Consider the following 18,198-nt stretch of genomic DNA (forward strand, 5'->3'; position numbering starts at 1 on the left):
GACAAATAATCCAATTAAAACTGGGGAAAGGATTTGCATGGACACTTCTCCCTAGAAGATATTCATATAGACAATAAGTACTTTAAAAGTTGCTCAATATCATCAGCCATCAGGAAATAACAAATTGAAACTGCATCAGAGACACTTCATACCTGCTAGGAGTGCTGTAATTAAAAGGATAATAGTGTTATCCAAGGTGTGGAGAAATTAGAACCTTCATACATTACCAGTGGGAGTGTAGCTGCTTTGGAAGACAAGCTGTCAGTTCCTCAAAAGGTTATGCCTTGAATTACCATATGACCCAGCAATTTGGCTCCTAGGCATATACCAAGAAAAATGGAAACAGATGTCTAATAATAATGTCGATAGCAGCAATACTTAGAATAGCCCAAACATGAAAACAACCCAAGTGTCCACCAACTGATGAAAGGTAAACAAAACATGCTATGTAATGGAATATTATTCAGCCATAAAAGAAATGAAGTATTGCCACAAGCTACAAGATGGATGAATTGGGAAAACATTATGCTAAGTGAAAGAATTCAGCCACAATAGATCATATTTTATATCAGTCCATTTAAATGAAATGTCCAGAAGAGGTAAATCTATAAAGATAAAATGTAAAGCCAGGAATGGTGGCACATGCTTGTAATCCCAGCTATTCAGGAGGCTGAGGCAAGAGGAGCACAAGTTCAAGGCCAGACTGGGCAACTTGGTGAGACCTGTCTCAAAATTAAATAAATAAATAAATAAATAAATAAATAAATAAATAAAAAGGACTGGCAAAGCAGTATGGAGATTCCTTAGAAAACTTGGAATGGCCTGGGAAAGCTGGGAATGGATCCACCATTTGACCCAGCTATCGCACTTCTCGGACTATTCCCTGAGGACCTTAAAAAAGCGCTCTATAGGGATACAGCTGCATCAATGATTATAGCGGCACAATTCACAATAGCTAGACTGTGGAACCAATCTAGATGCCCCTCAATAGATGAATGGATAAAAAAAAATGTGGCATCTATACACAATGGAGTATTATGCAGCACTAAGAAATGACAAAATCATAGAATTTGCAGGGAAATGGATGGCATTAGAGCAGATTATGCTAAGCGAAGCTAGCCAAACCCTAAAAAACAAATGCCAAATGTCTGCTTTGATATAAAGAGAACAACTAAGAACAGAACAGGAAGGAAGAGCATGAGGAAAAGACTACAGTAAACAAAGACAAATGGGGGGAGAGAAACGGAGAGAGAAGGGAAAGCACATGGAAATAGTAGGAGACCTTCAATGATACATAGAATTATAAGAGGTTATGAGGGGCAAGGGGGAGGGAAAAAAAGGGAGAGAATTGAACAACAGCAGGGGAGGTAGAGAGGGAAGATGGGAGGGGAGGGGAGGGGAGGGGGGATAGTAGGGGTTAGGAAAGGTAGCAGAATACAACAGTCACTAATATGGCATTATGTAAAAATGTGAATATGTAACAGATGTGATTCTGCAATCTGTATTTGGGGTGAAAATGGGACAATTTGAGTCAAATGTATGAAAGATGATATATCATGAGCTATGTAATGCTTTAAATAATCAATAAAAAAAGAAAGTAAACACAAAGGATCAAAAAAATATATAAAAAAAAGAAAACTTGGAATGGAACCACCATTTGACCCAGTTATGTCACTCCTAGGTCTATACTAAAAGGACTTAAAATCAGCTTACTAGAGTGACACAGCCACATCAGTGCTTATAGCAGCTCAATTCACAAAAGCTGTGGAACCAACCTGGATGTCCTTCAACAGATGAATGGATAAAGAAAATGTGGTATATATACACAGCCATAGAGATGAATGAAATTATGGCATTCAGCGGCAAATGGATGGAATTGGAGAATATCGTGCTGATTAAAATAAGCCAAATGTTCATAGGCCAAATGTTCTCTCTGATACATGGATGCTAATCCACAACAAGGGAGGGTAGGAAGGGGAAGAATAGAAATTCACTGGATTAGACAAAGGGGAATGAAGGGAAGGGAGGGGGATAGGAATAGGAAAGACAGTGGAATGAATTGAATATAACTTTCCTATGTTCATATATGAATACAAGAACCAGTGAAACTCTACGTCATGTACAACCACAAGAATGGGACCCTTATTAGAAGACGTCATATTCCATATATGTAATATATCACGGTATACTCTACTGTTATGTATATCTAAAAAGAACAATTTTTTTTAAAAGGACTGAGGTATAGGTGAGTGGTAGAGAGCCCCTGGATTCAATCCCCAGTATAGCAAGGGGGGAAAAAAGTAAATGTATGGTTTCCTAGGGCTAGGGAAGTCGAAGGGAAATGGGAAGTGATTGCTAATGGGTATAGGGTTTCTTTAGGGGATGATGAAAATGTTCTAAAATTGTTTATGGGGATTGGGGTGTAGCTCAGTGGCAGAGTGCTTGCCTAGCATGCATAGGCTCTGGGTTCCAGCCCCAGTAACACAAAGATAAAAAGTGATGGTTGTATAACTCTGTGAATATACTAAAAAATATTAAATTGTAGACTTTTTAAATGGGTGAATTTTATGATGTGTGAATTATATCTCAATAAAACTGTTATATTTTAAAAAAACTGAATCAAGCCATAGTGACCTAACGAGATTATATCAAATGGTATAATATACATATACACACACATATATTTTTGGGTACCAGGGATTGAACCCATGGGAGCTTAACAACTGAGCCACATCCCCAGCTCTTTTTATTTTTTCTTTATTTTGAGATAGGGTCTCAATAAGTTACTTAGGGCCTCAATAAGTTGCTGAGGCTGGCTTTGAACTTTTGATCCTCCTACCTCAGCCTCCATAGCTGCTGGGATTACAGGTGTGTGCCACCATGCCTGGCCTCTCTCTTCTCTCTCTCCTTCCTTCCTTCCTTCCTTCCTTCCTTCCTTCCTTCCTTCCTTCCTTCCTTCCTTTTCCAGACCTGGGGATTGAACATAGGCAAGCTCTACCACTAAGCTATACCCCCAGCACTTTACATTTATTTATTTAATTTTTGAGACAGGGTTTCTCTAAGTTTCCCAGGCTGGCCTTGAACTTATGATCCTCCTGCCTCAGTGTCCTGAGTAGCTGGGATTTCAGGTATGCACCATCACACCCAGCCAGGACTGGTTTCTAAAAAGTACAATGTGGAAGAAGTAACACTATATGATTTCCAATGCTACTTATAAAAAGTGATATATGTTTCTTCCTGACTCTCTTAGATCACAGAGTTTTGGATTCCTTTTTAAAAAAATACCTTTATTTTATTTATTTATTTTTATGTGGTGCTGAGGATCAAACCCAGGGCCTTGCATGTGCTAGGCGAGCGCTCTACCACTGAGCCACAACCCCAGCACCCCCCCACACACCAACTGTTTTGGATTCCTGACCCACCTTGTCAGAAGTCCATCTACCTGGAAGGCATGAAATTGGAAATCATAAGGAAAAACCACATAGAAATAGAGTTGTCAAGGAGCCCCAGCTGGTATAGGTCCCAATTTATTAAGTCTTCTCAGCTCAGGCACCAGCCATTGAATAAGGAAGAGTCTTAGGTGGCCCTAGACCCATCACAAGCTGCCATGTTGGAAGGACTCCAGCAGCTTTTGGGGAGGCTCACTGGCGGAGAACTAAGGTATCCAGTCATAGCCAGTATGTAAGTTGAAAATATACCTCAATATATCCACATCCTAATCTCTGGGGGCCTATGAATATGGCCTTATAAGGGAGAGAAGAGAGAATTTTGCAGATGTGATTAAGGGGGAAGAAAGTTTATCCCGTACTATCCAAGTGGGGCCTAAATGCAACCACACATATTCTTGCAAGAAGGTAGCAGGGGGAGGGGCTGGGGTTGTGGCTCAGTGGTAGAGTACTTGCCTCACATGCTTGAGGTACTGGGTTTGATCCTCAGCATCACATAAAAATAAATAAATAAAATAAAGATATTGTGTCCATCTACAACTAAAAAAAATATTTTAAAAAAAGAAGGTAGCAGTGGGTGTGCAAAATAATGGACTATTGAAACATTCAGCAATATGGATGACTCTCACAAATGAGTGAAAGGATTCAGACCAGAAAAGTGCATTCTCTACAATCCCATTCATGTGATGTTTAAGAACAGCCAGAATAGTGGCTGTTCAAAAGAGTGGCTGCTCATGGGAGAAGGGGGTAGACATGAAGGAGCTTTCTGGGGTGATGAAAATGTTCCATATTTCAATTGCAGTTTTGGTTACATGGATATATACATTTCTCAAAAGTCATCAAATAATACCCTTAATATATGTACATTTCATTGTATGAAAAATTGGACTCTGTGAATAAAAACTCCACAATCCATTCATTACATTTTACAGATGTAAGCTCTGCAAATGTGAGTTCATAGTTCACACAGCCCCTTGGGGCCAGAGTGTGAACAAGGCCCCAGACATCCTTCACATGGCCGGTGACCCTTTCCATTTCCTAAGCACCTTCCCAGTCCTGTCTGGAGTGTTCTTCACAGCCTCTTTTGAAAGGAGTCAGAGCCAGGACCCAGTGTGAGACAGAACTTCCTCCCACCACCCATTCCCCAGATGAAACTGGTTTTTATTTTTTATTGTGTGTGTGTGTGTGTGTGTGTGAAAAAGTAGGTAGCAAGCTCCTCTTCCCTGAAGGGATTCAAGTCAGAGATTGATAATAAGTGGATGTTGTAAAAGAGTGATTTGGACTTTGTGACCTAAAACACCCCACTGGCCTGGAGTCTGCCACTCAGAGGGGCTTGCCTGGGGACAAAGTGCTTAGGTCTAGCATCCTGACTCCAGGCAAACTTGGGTTTTGCTGCCCCTGGACAACAACCGGGCAGCCCTGTAAGGACCTGGAACCAGCCTGGGTTGGTGTGTATCCTTAAGACATCCAGATCTATTCAGATGTCTGGAACCCAGGCTAGTTTGCCCCAGGAACTCTGACTTCCGGTTTTGCCCAGGTCTTTATTCTGGCACTCTTGACCCCAGCAACTCACCTTCCTGTCGCTCTTATAGTTCCAAATCTGTCCTGTGGCCACAAGCCTTTTACTTCTCTCTCTCTCTCTCTCTCTCTCTCTCTCTCTCTGTCTTTCTTTCTTTCTTTCGATTGAACCCAGGGACATTCTACCTCTGAGCTACATCCCCAGCCCTTTTTATTTTTTATTTTCAGAAAGAGTCTCACTAAGTTGCCCAGCCTGGCCTCAAACTTGCAATCCTCCTGCCTCAGTGTCCCAAGTTCCTGGGATTACAGACATGTGTCACCACACCTTGCTAGAATGGGCTTTTAGTTTCTTAGATACTACAAGCTCCTTCCCACCTCAGAGCCTTTATACATGATGGGCTTTTTTTCTCCCTACGAAACTCCCCCCGCCCCCAGTACCCTATGTATCTTTCAGGTCTCAGTTTAAATGTTGCCTTCTTAGGGAAGTTTTCTTTAACTCCCAAGACTAAGTCAGATCTCTGTTAGATTCCATCCATAATTTTTTTTAAAAATTCCAACATTTAAAAAAATTTTTTATTGTAATATATATATAACAATAGTTGTCATTTTAACCATTTTACTTATATAATTCAGTAATATCGATTACATTTTCTCCACATATTTTTAATCCTTCATAGTACCTATCACAATTGTAGTTAAACAGATAGCTGTATAATTATTTGTGAATGTCTGTCTTCTCTGCAAGTCTGAAAACCCTTCATGGCAGGAATTTGCTTGATGTTCTATGATACTCACCAGTGCTTAGCACAGTACCTGCCTATTCAACAATAAATAATTTTGAATACATGAATGTATTATTCTTAGGAAAACAGAAAACAATGAAGATAATAAATAATGAAGAAAAAAAGCCAATCATGTTCATATAACTTGGGAAAATGGGTTGTGGGAGTGGGAAAGAATTCCAGAACTAGAAGGTCCTGGTATTCCATGTTCCATCGGAGTAGCTATATCCTTTTGGATACATTTTCATTATGCTTGTTCCTCCTGGGATAGCACACTCCTGAGACTGGGAGCTCACTCTGTCGTCCTTGGAGGGTTTTGCCAGTGAGAAGGGCCTTGCTCGCTGGGCTTGCAGCAGCCTCCTGTGAGTGTCCCACATTCTGAGCTCTTGGTCTTTAGCAGGCAGGTTGGGACAGGCGGCAGGCAGCCCTGGTGAGTAGGTCAGTTCAGAGCCTGTCATCCTTTCCTGAGCCAGGCAAGACCCTGGGGCTCCCATCTCCTGGCTTCCAGCCTCCAGCCCACCCCAAGTCTAGCCTGCACTGCACTCACCACTATGAGCCCCCCCAGATCAGGCTCTCCCAGGCTCTGCTGCTTCCACTCCTTCTCTAAGCTTCTTCATCAGGCCCCGGCTATCCTCATGCCTCGCTGCCCTTAGCTTGGGCACACTAGCATCTCTAGACCCAGGACTAGAGAGACCCAACCTCTCTGGTCTGGTGATCACCTATGACTCCTCCATAGCACAGCTTCAGCCAGCACAGTGCCCCCCGCCTGCCATTCTGGGCATCCATAATCTTTCAAACCCCGGATGTACTGTCCTCTTTTCAATTTCCTTCAAAGACTTTCCTCCATCTTGTGCTTCTCCAGGCTCAGTACAAAGGACTTAACAGGCCCAAGACCCAAGCCAAGGTCAACAAGTGTCCCTGATGGGTAGGCCTCAAAGAGCACAGAACACAGATTGAGCTGTGCCAGATGGGTCCAGCTGGGGCCCAGCAGGTACTGCCTCTCTTGGCTCTGGCCTGTCTGCCTCTCTCTGGAGCCCCTCCCATTCCCAGCCCTGCAACTGGGATGGCACAAAAGGAAATTCACATGGGTCAGGCCAAGGTAGAGATCCTCCTCTGGCTCCCAGACTCCCTTCTCTACCTCCAGCCTCCTGCTCTGAAGTGCTGGGGGAAGGAATGGGAGCTAAGTCCCTCTCAGGCTGTTGGAGGATGCAGGCTCACCTTTCCCCAGATGCATCTGACTCTAGCTACATACAGGCAGGCCTGGGATGGAGCCTAGCTGCTACACTTGGCCTGCAGGGGCAGAGGAAGCGAAAGTATCACAGCAGATGCAGCAGCAAGTGCCTCTGACCTTAGAGTGATGCTTAACGAGGGTTCAGCGTCCTTTCCTTGCAGTAACTCTGCAGGGCTGGCAGAGCAAGTTTATCTGCCCCATTGACTAACAGGTGGAGGAACTAAGGCTCAGAGAGGGTGTCTTGCCCAGGGTCACAGAGTAGGTCAGGAGGGTGTCTTGCCCAGGTCAGGAGCAGAACTGGAACTGGAACCAAGGTATGTGCCTTCCAGCCTTTTGCTAAGAGAGCTGGGAGGTGCTCCAGGGGTTACCAGGCCTGTGACAAGTTTTTGGAAGCACTTTAATATTCGCTAGTGGATACAGTCCATTCAACCTTTCCTCTTTCATGGAGGTCAAGCCTTTTACTTGCATTTGCAGAAGGTGATATTAAGGCTCAAAAGGGTTCAGCAACGTACCCAAAGTCACTCGGTAAGAAAGTAGTAGAATTCTTATTCCAACCTGGGCTCTTCAGCCCTTCTCTTCCCTCACTGGGTCCTGAACCTATTTACCCTGGCTTAAGGGAGTCCTTCCTGCCCCAGGCTGGGCTCTGTCCCAGGTTTGTCCACGTTCCTTTAGTGAGATTTGCAAAACTGTCCTAGACCTCTGGTTGTCTTCCACATCCTTCTCCCTGGGGGTCTGGGAGCCCAAGTGCCTGGCCTTCCCCAGGAGGGGCCAGCCCTTATCAGGTGCCACTCTTCTGCACATGAGCCTCAAAAACCACTCAAAGAGCTGGGCACAACGGAGCAATCCTGTAATCCCAGCAGCTCAGGCAGCCCAGGCAGGACGATTGCAAGTTCAAAGCCAGCCTCAGCAATTTAGCAAGGCTCTGAGCAACTTAGTGAAACCCTATCTCAAAATAAAAAACAAAAAGGGTTGGGAATGTGGCTCAGTAGTTAAGCGCCCCTGGGCTCAATCCTAGGTACCAAATCAAACAAAAAACACTGTGTTCCTGACCTCCCTGTGGCCCCTCGTTCTCAAGGTTCCTTCTTCAGGGAACCTTGAGAAGAGAAAGCAGCCTTGTTATATTCAAGGACTGAGATTTTGAAGCATGCGTGGGAGCATCTGGTGGGGTGGGTAAGCCAGGCTCTCTCTGAGCCCATGACCCCCAGAGAGAAGGATGTGGAAGACAATCAGTGCCCAGAGAGATTCAGCCACCCCTGGCCGAGGAAGTCAGCTTTCCTCCAGGGGCTCTTGCCTCTCTGTGCAACTGGTCCATGTCCAGGGAAGGGCTGGTCCTGGGCTCTTGGAGGCCTTGCAGGTGTCTCTCCTCTGGGAGACAGGAGTCCTTGCTGGCTTGGGGAGGTTGTCCAGAGACCCAGGCAGCCTGCCCTTGCTAGGGCCTGTTTCTGATGACGCGTCAACTTTCACTCCCTTTCTACCCCACCTGCCTTTCTCGTACCCCCTGAGAACAGAGACCACATTCTTGTAGCTCAAACACTGGTAGTAGTTTCTCCCCATTACCACCGAGAACTCAGATCCTGGCGCTTGCTCTGTTCTACCCTCCAGCCACCCATCGCTCTCCCATCTCCAGCCTCCGGGTCTTCCATTGCTGTGGTGTTCTCCTGCCTGCTGCTCTTCATCTCTTCTCTGATAGTCCAGGTCCTCTTGGCCACTCAAGGCGTATCTCAAGCACCCCTAGATAGAGGCTTCTCACCCTCCTCCCCTAGACACAGGTCTCAGATCTGTGTGGCCCTGGAATTCCTTTCTCCCTACTGCTGGGCTGGAGAGTCCTGGGGCTGGGACTATGTCCTGTCTTCTCAGGATCCCCCCACTCCTGCGATTGACAGGGCATGGGCCAGAGTGGGCATTGGCGAAGGCCTGACAAAGTGAATCCACTTCCTTGGCATTGCAGATCAGTAGGACATACAACTTGGAAGGGAAAACTTCAGGGAAACTTCAGCCACCGCACTTAAGTACTGACAGTGAAATCGCAGCCTAGAGAGGCTCAGGGACTTGCCAAGGTCACACAGCACACTGGAGTGGAAACCTCTGGCTCCTCCCTGAACAACTTCTCCCTCACTGACCCCACATGCCAAAGTTCCCCTAAGAAGACATGGAGACATTTTTATTGACTAAAAATTCTTTCTTCATGTAACTGTAGCCCCCAGCTCACACCCCTGGGATGTGATTCATTCCTCAGTTGAACTGTTCTTTGCCACTAGGGGAGCAGACACACTAAATAGTGCTCCAAATGACAAGAGTCTGCATCCAGTGCTTACTCCATCCTAGACACCCATCATCCAGACCCTTCCTTTCATTGTTTCCCAAGTGAAGAATCTGAGGCTCAGAGAGAGAAGAGGTTTGCCCAGGATCACACAGCAGCATAGAATCTAGAACTTGGCCCCATAGTCTTGGTCCACTGAGACCCAACCACCAACTTACCTGGTTCCCAAATTGTCCTGGGTGGTCCTCACACTCATGCCTTGCAGGCTCTCCTGTGTGACCTCTCCGCTATCCAGCATGCTGGGGTCCTTAAGGGTGCAGCTATGTCCGGCTCCAGAACTCTGTGGCATCTGCTGTGGGCATCTGCTGAAGGGAACTGGGTCTCCCACGACAGGGAGGTTGGCCTTGAGTGGGCAGTGGAGGCGGGCAGGGGGCAGAGGAGGCGGGGCCTGGAGTCACCCAAAGGGGCCCATTTCCTCTCTATTTTTAGAAGCTCAGAATGCTCCTCAACAGCAAAGTTGTTCAGGACTAAAACTCTCTTTTTCTTGGTGGTTTTGTTTCACTCAGGATGAGGAGAATTTCAATGAAGCCAGTGTTCTTTTTGATGCAAATCTGCCCCGTTCTCCCAGGAGGTCTGGCCAATGGGCTCTGGGCTTCTGGGCGCCCCCAGAAAACCTTCTCACTGGCTTTAAAAGGGCCACTTTGGAGCAAAGGGTTCTCAGAACAAAACCAGACACTGAGCCTGGGGTGTCTGTGTACCCTGGTGCCCACACTGCCACCTCAGCTTCCTGGGAGCCCAGTATACCCCTGGGGGGGGGGGGTTTTGCTTCTCAGCCCACCTCTCCCAGCCCCTGAGCTGGAGACTGGACACCCAAGGAAGGTCCATAGCTCCGGCTCTCTGGGAGCCCAGATTGGGGGAGGAAAGTGACATCACCAACACCAAGGGCTGTCATGGAGTTCTCAGAAGCATTTGCACTAAAGCAGACAGGAGAGAAGAGACCCCGGGGGTATGACCACCCAGTGACACCTGAATACAAACATGGTTCTGCCTCTTCAGCTAAGAGAAGGAGGAATGCTAACAGCAGGTTTTTAGGCAGCCATAAATACATGTGAGAAATTCATGTAGGACAGGGGCTTTCTCTGAATACCAGAAATCTCCCCTCTAAGATTAACTGCGCATTAGTTCCTATGTCTGCCATACCAAACACGATGGCTTAACACCACCAAAATATATTCTCTCACAGTTCTGGAGACCAGAAGCCTGAAATCAAAATGTGAGCAGAAGCCCAGGTGTGGTGGCTCACACCTATATTCCCAGCAACTCAAGAGGCTGAGGCAGGAGGATTGTGAATTCAAAGCCAGCCTCAGCAAGTTAGTTGAGGCCCTGAATAACTCAGCAAGACCCTGTCTCTTAATAAAATATTAAAAAGGGGTGGGGATATAGCCCAGTGGGTAAATACCCCTTGGTTCAATCTCTGGTACAAAAAAAAAAAGAAAAGAAAAAAGAAAAAAAAAAGAAAGAAAGAAAGAAAAGAAAAGAAAGGAAGAAAGAAAAAGAGAAGAAAACGTGAGCAGGGTGAGCAGGGCCAGGCTTCCCGCAAAGCTCTAGAGAAGATTCTTTCCTTGCTTCTCCTAACTTCTGGTGGCCCCTAGCAACCAGTAGTCTTCCTTGGCTTATAGAGGCATCACTCCAGTCTCTGCCTCTCTCTTTACATGTCTGTCTTCCCTCTGTGGGTCTAGGTCTCTGTTTTCTCTTCTTGTGAGGACACCAGTCATTGGACAAGGGAACACCATCCCGCATGACCCCATCTTGACTACTTTCATCTGCAAAGACCCTATTTCTAAATTAGGTTATATTCTGAGGTTTTGAGTGAATGTAAATTTTGGGGACACACAATTCAACTGTGTACAAGAAATGTCCATGGGGATTCCTCTAAGATATCCTCAAGAGGGTCAGTGAGTCTACCTGGGTTACAGTGTGCTGTCTTAACAGGGGAAGGCAAGTGATTGAGAAAAAGCTGGACTGTGTCTGAGAAAATTCAAGGTACAAACCTCAGACCCCTGAATGCTGCCTCCCCCAGTCTGGGCTCCTAGACAGCAGGAGCTAGGGGCCCTCCTTGGGTGCCCAGCCTCCAGCTCAGGGGCTGGGAGAGGTGGGCTGCACAGGAGGCCTGGGGTCTGCTTTGAGACCTGAGTCTTGCATAGACCACTACACCTTCCCTGCAACCTTGGGAAGGTCCCTGGCCCTCTCTGGGCCTCCTTTTAAACTGTTTGGGTCACAAGGGTGGAGGCCTGGAATCTGGCCAAAGTGACTCCCAGTTCCAACTGGACAGGAGGAGATGATGGAGAGAGATTTGCCCATGAGCCATGGTTATACCAAGAGAACCATCAAGATGAGTGATAGGCCAGTGTGCCACCATGTGAGAGGCAGCTGAATCAGAGGGAAAAGGATGTTGAATTCCTGGCTTTTCAGAAGCCTTGGTCAAGATGAAAGCCAGGGAAGCTATGTGATAAGGCAGAACAAGTTCTTCTGCCGGCAACCCTCAGATTCCTACAGATCCTGGGAACTGGCAAGGGGAAAGTTGAAAGGGCAGAAAGACCCAAGCGGCTCTGGAGAAGACCTCCCTTGGGTAGATCTTCAAGGTCAGTGTGATGTGAGGGTAGTGAGGACCCTAGATCACCCAAGAAAGTGACAAGGCCACAGAGTGCCCAGTAAGGCCACAGAAGACAGGTAGTTGAGGAGAGAATTGGCACGCTGGCAACAGAGGCTTGGGAACAAGATTCTCAGCAGTCACCCGGGGACCAGGACAAAGGGTGCATCTATCTCAACAAAAGGTCAATGCTGGGTCATGGTGCCAAAAATGATAGGGAATGGGGGAGTCTGGTTTAGCTGACTTTAAAGATGGTGAATTTCTTTTTGGAAGGTAAATATAAATAACTTGCTGGTTTTTCTGTTGGCCCAGAGTCCCTCACACCCTCTCCTCTGGCTCTGCCCCTGGAGCAGACCCATATGAGGGTCTCCTCACCAGAAAACAGGCCTCGGGCTCCTGGCTGAGTTAGGCCAATGTGGGGTGGCAGCAGGAGAGCAGAAGGTGGCTAGAAGGAGAGGTGGGGGTGTGTTCCTCTTGCTCCGTCCCTGCTGGCTGATCTGGCCTTGTCCTCATAACTGCAGCTTCTGTCTTCTCCCAGCCCACTCTGGCTTTGAGCAGAACATAAGTGTCCTTCCTACAGATCCCCACAGACCTGAGTTCACCTCCTACCTCTTTGGTTTATGAATGGAACGACCTTGGGCAAGGGACCCTACCTTTCTGAACCTGAGGTTTGTCATTGTGAGGGTGGGCTGAAGTTGTGGGTGAGGACTGAACAGAAGATTGAGAAGGTGTCTGGACTGAGCCACCTGCTGGGATGGGCTCTCTGTAGCATTGTCACACGTGGTTTTCAGCCACCCTCTCTGCCTCCTTCCTTCCCATTGGCACTCCAAGGAGTCCTAAGTCCTCTCTACTCCACACCAAGGCAGAAAAAATTATGACCAGAAATAGCTGGCCTAACTTGGGGTGAAGCAAATGTATAACAGGGACTTAGACTCCACTTTTGCCTGGAAATGTCCGGTGGGTAGCTAAAAGTAGGATTAAAGATTTGGCACTTTTGCCTTCCTTTTATATCCATCTGCTTTGTTCTGAGGCACCCTGGATTCCAGAATAAGGTCTGATAGATAAATATCTTGTGACAATTGAAGCTACCCCCAAGCAACAGCAACACTTTTGGCCAGGAGCAACTTTCTTATTGGAGACAAGGTCCCCTCCCCCACTGACTAATCTGAGCTAGTGGACAGACCACACCTGATCAAGATCACCTCCTTCGCCAGGTGTGCAAAGCCTCCATCCCTTGCCTTCTTCCTTCCTTATCTTAGATTTCCTTTCAATAAAACCTCAAAGTCATTGCCAACCCCTCAAAGACAGGGTAAGGACAAGGGTCCTGTTGTCTTCCTGGTGCCGCTGCACTGATTAAAGTTCCTTCCATGATCTTCACTATTACCTTTCCTGTTTGTTTTTTGGGGCAAGTGGTTGGACCTGATTTGTTGGCTCTCCTTTAGTCAGGACCAGAAGACTCTGGTGACAAATGGGCATGCCAAGCCTGATTTTCTTCCAACCATTAGATGAGGATTAGTTAAGATGGGGCTTGAGATAGGAGAGGGAGGGTGGGGTGTGAATTGAAGTGGAAAATGAGCCACATAGGGCAAGGGGAAATGAGAAGTCCTTGAAAAGCCAGAAAAGGATCAGCTCAGAGGACAGTGCATGCTGAGGGTTGAGTCCTTGCCCACCTTCAGCCACGAAAGACTGGCTTTCATAGCCCTGGGCCTGTGTGAACCACCAGAACAGACTGGGGCCCTGGACCCTTTTGCAGGGATGAGGCCACAAAGGACCTCTTAGAATTCAGGTCTGTTATCACACTGTTCCTCTGCCAGAAGCTTCCAGAAGTTTGCCTTCTCTGAATAACAGCTGAAGTCCTTGCTTGGGCTACTGCCTTCTGCAATCTGGCCCCACCCTCAGCCCCTCCAAAGTGGCCCCCCTGCAGCTACACTACATCCTTGCTGCTCCTCAAACTCACAGGCACACTCCTGCCTCTGGGCCTTTCTTTTGGTGGCCCCCCTCTGCCTAGGGCACACTTCCACGTGTATCTGCAGACTCACTCCTTCATTTCCTTCAGTCTTTACCTAAATGTCACCTTCCTTGACCAGTCTAAGAACCATACCCACCTAGCTCTCCTACCACTTTCTCTTTATTTTTCTCCATTCCCGTTCCCATCATCTCATTCTAATATGCTGTATGTTTTGTCATTTATCTGTCCTAGAGCACATGCTCCTTGAAGGCAGGGATTTCTGTCTCTTTTGTTCTCTATCTTCAACCGTCCCCTCTTTTCTTAGATTTCCCTTTCCCCAGTTTTAGTTACCCATAGTCAACCATGGTCCAAAAATATTAAATGGGAAATTTCAGAAACAAACAATTCATGCGTTTGAAATTGTGCTCTGTTCTGAGGGTTACTTGAACACAAGCACTGTGATGCCATAGCAATTAATCTGATGACTGAGATGGTTAAGTGACAAACAGGCAAATAGTGGATATAGTATAGATATGCTGGACAAAGAGATGATTCACCTCCCGGGCAGAGGGAGAGGGATGACAGGATTTCATTACACCACTCAGAGTGGCTTATTGAGGATCCATGGAGCAGATCAGTGGCAGCCTGGCAGCCTGATGCCATGTCACAGAGCCTTTGTCACCCACCCCACCTCATCTCACCCCGTAGACACTGTTGCCTCACAGCGTCACAAGGTGAGTATGGTGCTGTAAGATATTTTGAAAGAGAAACCAAACTCTCATAACTTTTACTGTGATATATTAGTATAATTGTTTTATTTCATTATTAGTGGTTGTTCATTTCTTATGGTGCCTTATTTATTTATTTATTTTTGAGAGAGAGAGAGAGAGATAATTTTTTAATATTTATTTTTTAGTTTTCAGTGGACACAACATCTTTATTTTATTTTTATGTGGTGCTGAGGATCAAACCCAGCGCCCCGCGCATGCCAGGCGAGTGCGCTACTGCTTGAGCCACATCCCTAACCCGGTGCCTAATTTATAAATCAAACTTAAAAATTCTCTCTCTCTCTCTCTCTCTCTCTCTCTCTCTCTCTCTCTCTCTCTCTCTCTCTCCTCTCTCACTCTCTCTTTAAAAAAAAAAAAGAAAAAAAAACTTTATTGTAGTACATATGCATAGGAAAAAACATAGTCTATATAGGGTTCCAAAGTTTTAGGCCCCAGCTTAAGGTCTTGGATGAATCCTCAGTGGATGGGGGTGGAGGGCACTGATTCCAAAGCAGCACCTAGTACAGAAGAGGCTCTCAATAAATATTTGTCAAATGAAGGACCTGTAACCCAGGTGTAAAAGTGGTGAGCCGCAGAGCCCTGCCCAGTGTGGCACAATAAGTGTATCCTTGTAGAAACAATTTCTGGGTTGGGGATGCAGCTCAGTGACAGAGCACTTGCCTATCATGTTCAAGGCCCTGGGTTGAATCCCCAGCACTGTCAAAAAGAAAAAAAAAAATTTTGGAGTGTTTCCAACTAAAAAGGGAGCTGCATGAAATATACAGTATGACTGAGATGATGCCTCAACCTGAGGTGATGGCTTTCAGTTAGTAAGTGTAAAAAAGGTTGTGAGAAAAAGATTTCAAAAATAAGTCATGGTATAGGTGTGACTGTGGCGTGATTATGAACAACAATCAATTGTAAGGCAATTGAATCCACCTGTCTTCCATGAAAGACACATTGTTTTCTCTCCTTCATTTTTCTGGGTTTTTTTTGTTTGTTTGTTTGTTTTGTTGTTGTTGTTGTGGTGGTGGTGGTCATTTTATTGGTGCATTATAGTTGTACCTAATGATGGAATTTGTTGTTACATATTTGTACATGTGCACAATATGACAATATAATTTGGTCAGTATCCCTCCCCAGCACTCCACCCCCACCACTCCCCTCCTCCCATCTCTGGTCTCTTTCCTCTAGTCTACTGATCTCCCTTTAATTTTCATGCAACACCTGCACCCAACTTTCTTTTCCTTTTTCCTCTCTAGTTTCCACATATGAGAGAAAACTTACAACCCTTGACCTTCTGAGTTTGACTTATTTCACTTAACACAATGTTCTCAAGTTGCATCTGTTTTCCTGCAAATGAAATAATTTTTTTTTCTTTAGGGCTGAATAAAACTCCATGATGCATATATACCACATTTTCTTTATTTTTGTTCATCCATTGATGGACACCTAGGCTGGTTCCATAGTTTGGCTATGGTGAATTGCTCTGTTATAAACCTGGGGGTGCATGTATCACTGTACTATGGGGACTTTAATTCTTTAGGATACATACGAATGAGTGGGATAACTGGGTCATATGGTAGTTTCCTGTCTAGTCTTTTGAGGAAACTCCATACTGATTTTCATAATGGTTATACTAATTTTCAATTTCACCAACAGTGTAAAAGTATTCTTTTTTCTCCATATCTTCTCCAGCATTTATTATTATTTGTATTCTTAATGACTGCCATTCTGACAGGTGTGAGATGAAACCTCAGTTTTAATTTTGATTTGCATTTCTCTAAATGTATGAACACTTTTTTCATATATTTGCTGGCTATTTGTATTTCTTCTCTTGAGAAGTATCTGTTTAATTCATTTGCCATTTACTAATTGAATTATTTGTAGCGGGGGGGGGGGTTGGTGTTAAATTTTTTTTTGGTTCTTAATATTGTTTAGAAATTAATCCTCTGTCAAAAGAGCAGCTAGCAAAGATTTTCTACCATTTTGTAAGTTCTCTTTCCACATTCTTGTTTCCTTTGCTATGCAGAAGCTTTTTAATTTGATGCTATCATTTATGAACTCTTGGCATTATTTTCTGAGCTCTAGGGGTCCTGTTGAGGAAGTCATTGCCTGTGCTTATGTGTTGAAGTGTTGACCCTACATTTTATTCTAGGAGCTGCATAATTTATGGTCTGACTCCTAGGTCTTTGATTCACTTTGAGTTGATTTTGTGCAGGGTGAGAGATAAGGGTCTGATCTCATTCTCCTGCATCTGGAGAACCAGTTTTCCCAGCACCATTTGTTACATTGTTTCTTGCACAAGAAGGAAATGTTGCCAATGTCTGCTCTGCTCTGTTCTGCACTGGATGATACTGTCAGAAGATTGCTGTGCTCACTGGTTTTCAACTTTGAGACTCAAGACCACAGTTTCCCAATCAAATTCTTAAGCAACTTCATGAGTTTTGCCGTATCCTGACAGGTACATCATTTAATATTCTTATTCATCTCAAATTTTTTTTTGCCTGCTGGGGACTGAACCCAGGGGATACTTTATTACTGAGCTACATCCCCAACCCTTTTTATTTCTTACTTTGAGACAGGGTCTCACTAAGTTACTGAGGCTGGCCTTGAACTTGTGATCCTCCTGCCTCAGCCTTTCTACTCTCTGGGATTACAGGCATGAGTTATTGTGCCTGACTCACCTCAATTCATTTTTAAAATTTAAAAATGGACTCTAGAGTTATCCCAGGCAATTTTATCTGTGAAATAATAAATAGAATACACACACACACACACACACTTCTTAATGTATATTGAAATTAACATGAGGTCATTTTTTAAATGCTTCTTGATGGATAATATTGTATAATAGGACACTTATGGAATCTTCTACAGAAAGAGCTCCGAAAACTTAAAATTTTGTTTTAATTAGTCAAAAACCTTTTTGTTTTCCCTAAAGTAAAGAATGGCTGGATGCCGTGGCACTTGCCTGTAATCCCAGGGACTCAGGAGGCTGAGGCAGGAGGATCCCAAGTTCAAGGTCAACCTGAGTAATTGAGTGAGACCTTGTCTCAAAAGTGGGGCGGGGTGGGTGGACTAAAGATGTGGTTCTGTGGTAAAGGGCCCCAGGTTCAATCCCCAGTACATACAAATTTTAAAAAGTTTAAAAATAAAGAATGTAAATGTTATTAATTTTGACAATTCAAAATAAAGGAACTGCTGAGAAAGGGTGGGAAGAAGAAGGAAGTGGAGTTGCTCAAGTCCTCATGGTGCAGAGGACTCGTGTTTAGAGGTCAGAAGCTATGACAGAACCAAAAATGTGTAATAATCAATCACTGGAGAAGGTAGACAGGGAGTCAGCCAAGTGCCACGAGCTAAAAGGTAGGCAAGCGTCCATTTCAGTGGGTGAACCAGGATCTAGCAGAGAAGCATACGCCTCAAACCCATGGAATCCTGCAGCTTTTAACAGCACTGGGGTTTGTTGTTCTCTTCAAGGTGCCTCTGGAGCTTGGGCAGGAGGAGCACTGCTATGTATTTCCAGCATCAGTTCTGGGTAACTTTTTTTGTTCTGCGCATGTGTTACCATGGCGACCAGGAGGAGCAGGAGAACT

At 45.2% G+C, this 18,198-nt stretch overlaps 1 protein-coding gene across 2 annotated transcripts in view; it reads right to left on the reverse strand.

Moving 5' to 3' along the window:
* The window catches only part of ACSBG1 (acyl-CoA synthetase bubblegum family member 1), a gene marked incomplete at its 5' end in the record, with an annotated part of 56,271 nt that extends 46,676 nt beyond the window's left edge, over positions 1-9,595 (reverse strand). Inside the window, one exon of one of the 2 annotated variants that reach the window (XM_081293124.1) lies at positions 9,456-9,595. In XM_081293124.1, coding sequence (XP_081149250.1) covers positions 9,456-9,586 — 131 coding nt within the window. The remainder of the gene's footprint in view (positions 1-9,455) is intronic. The other variant, XM_081293123.1, reaches the window with a different exon arrangement.
* Between the last annotated feature and the right edge of the window lie 8,603 nt (positions 9,596-18,198).

This window comes from Spermophilus citellus (assembly GCF_964194105.1).
Source record: "Spermophilus citellus genome assembly, chromosome: 4".
NCBI classification, from domain to species: domain Eukaryota; kingdom Metazoa; phylum Chordata; class Mammalia; order Rodentia; family Sciuridae; genus Spermophilus; species Spermophilus citellus.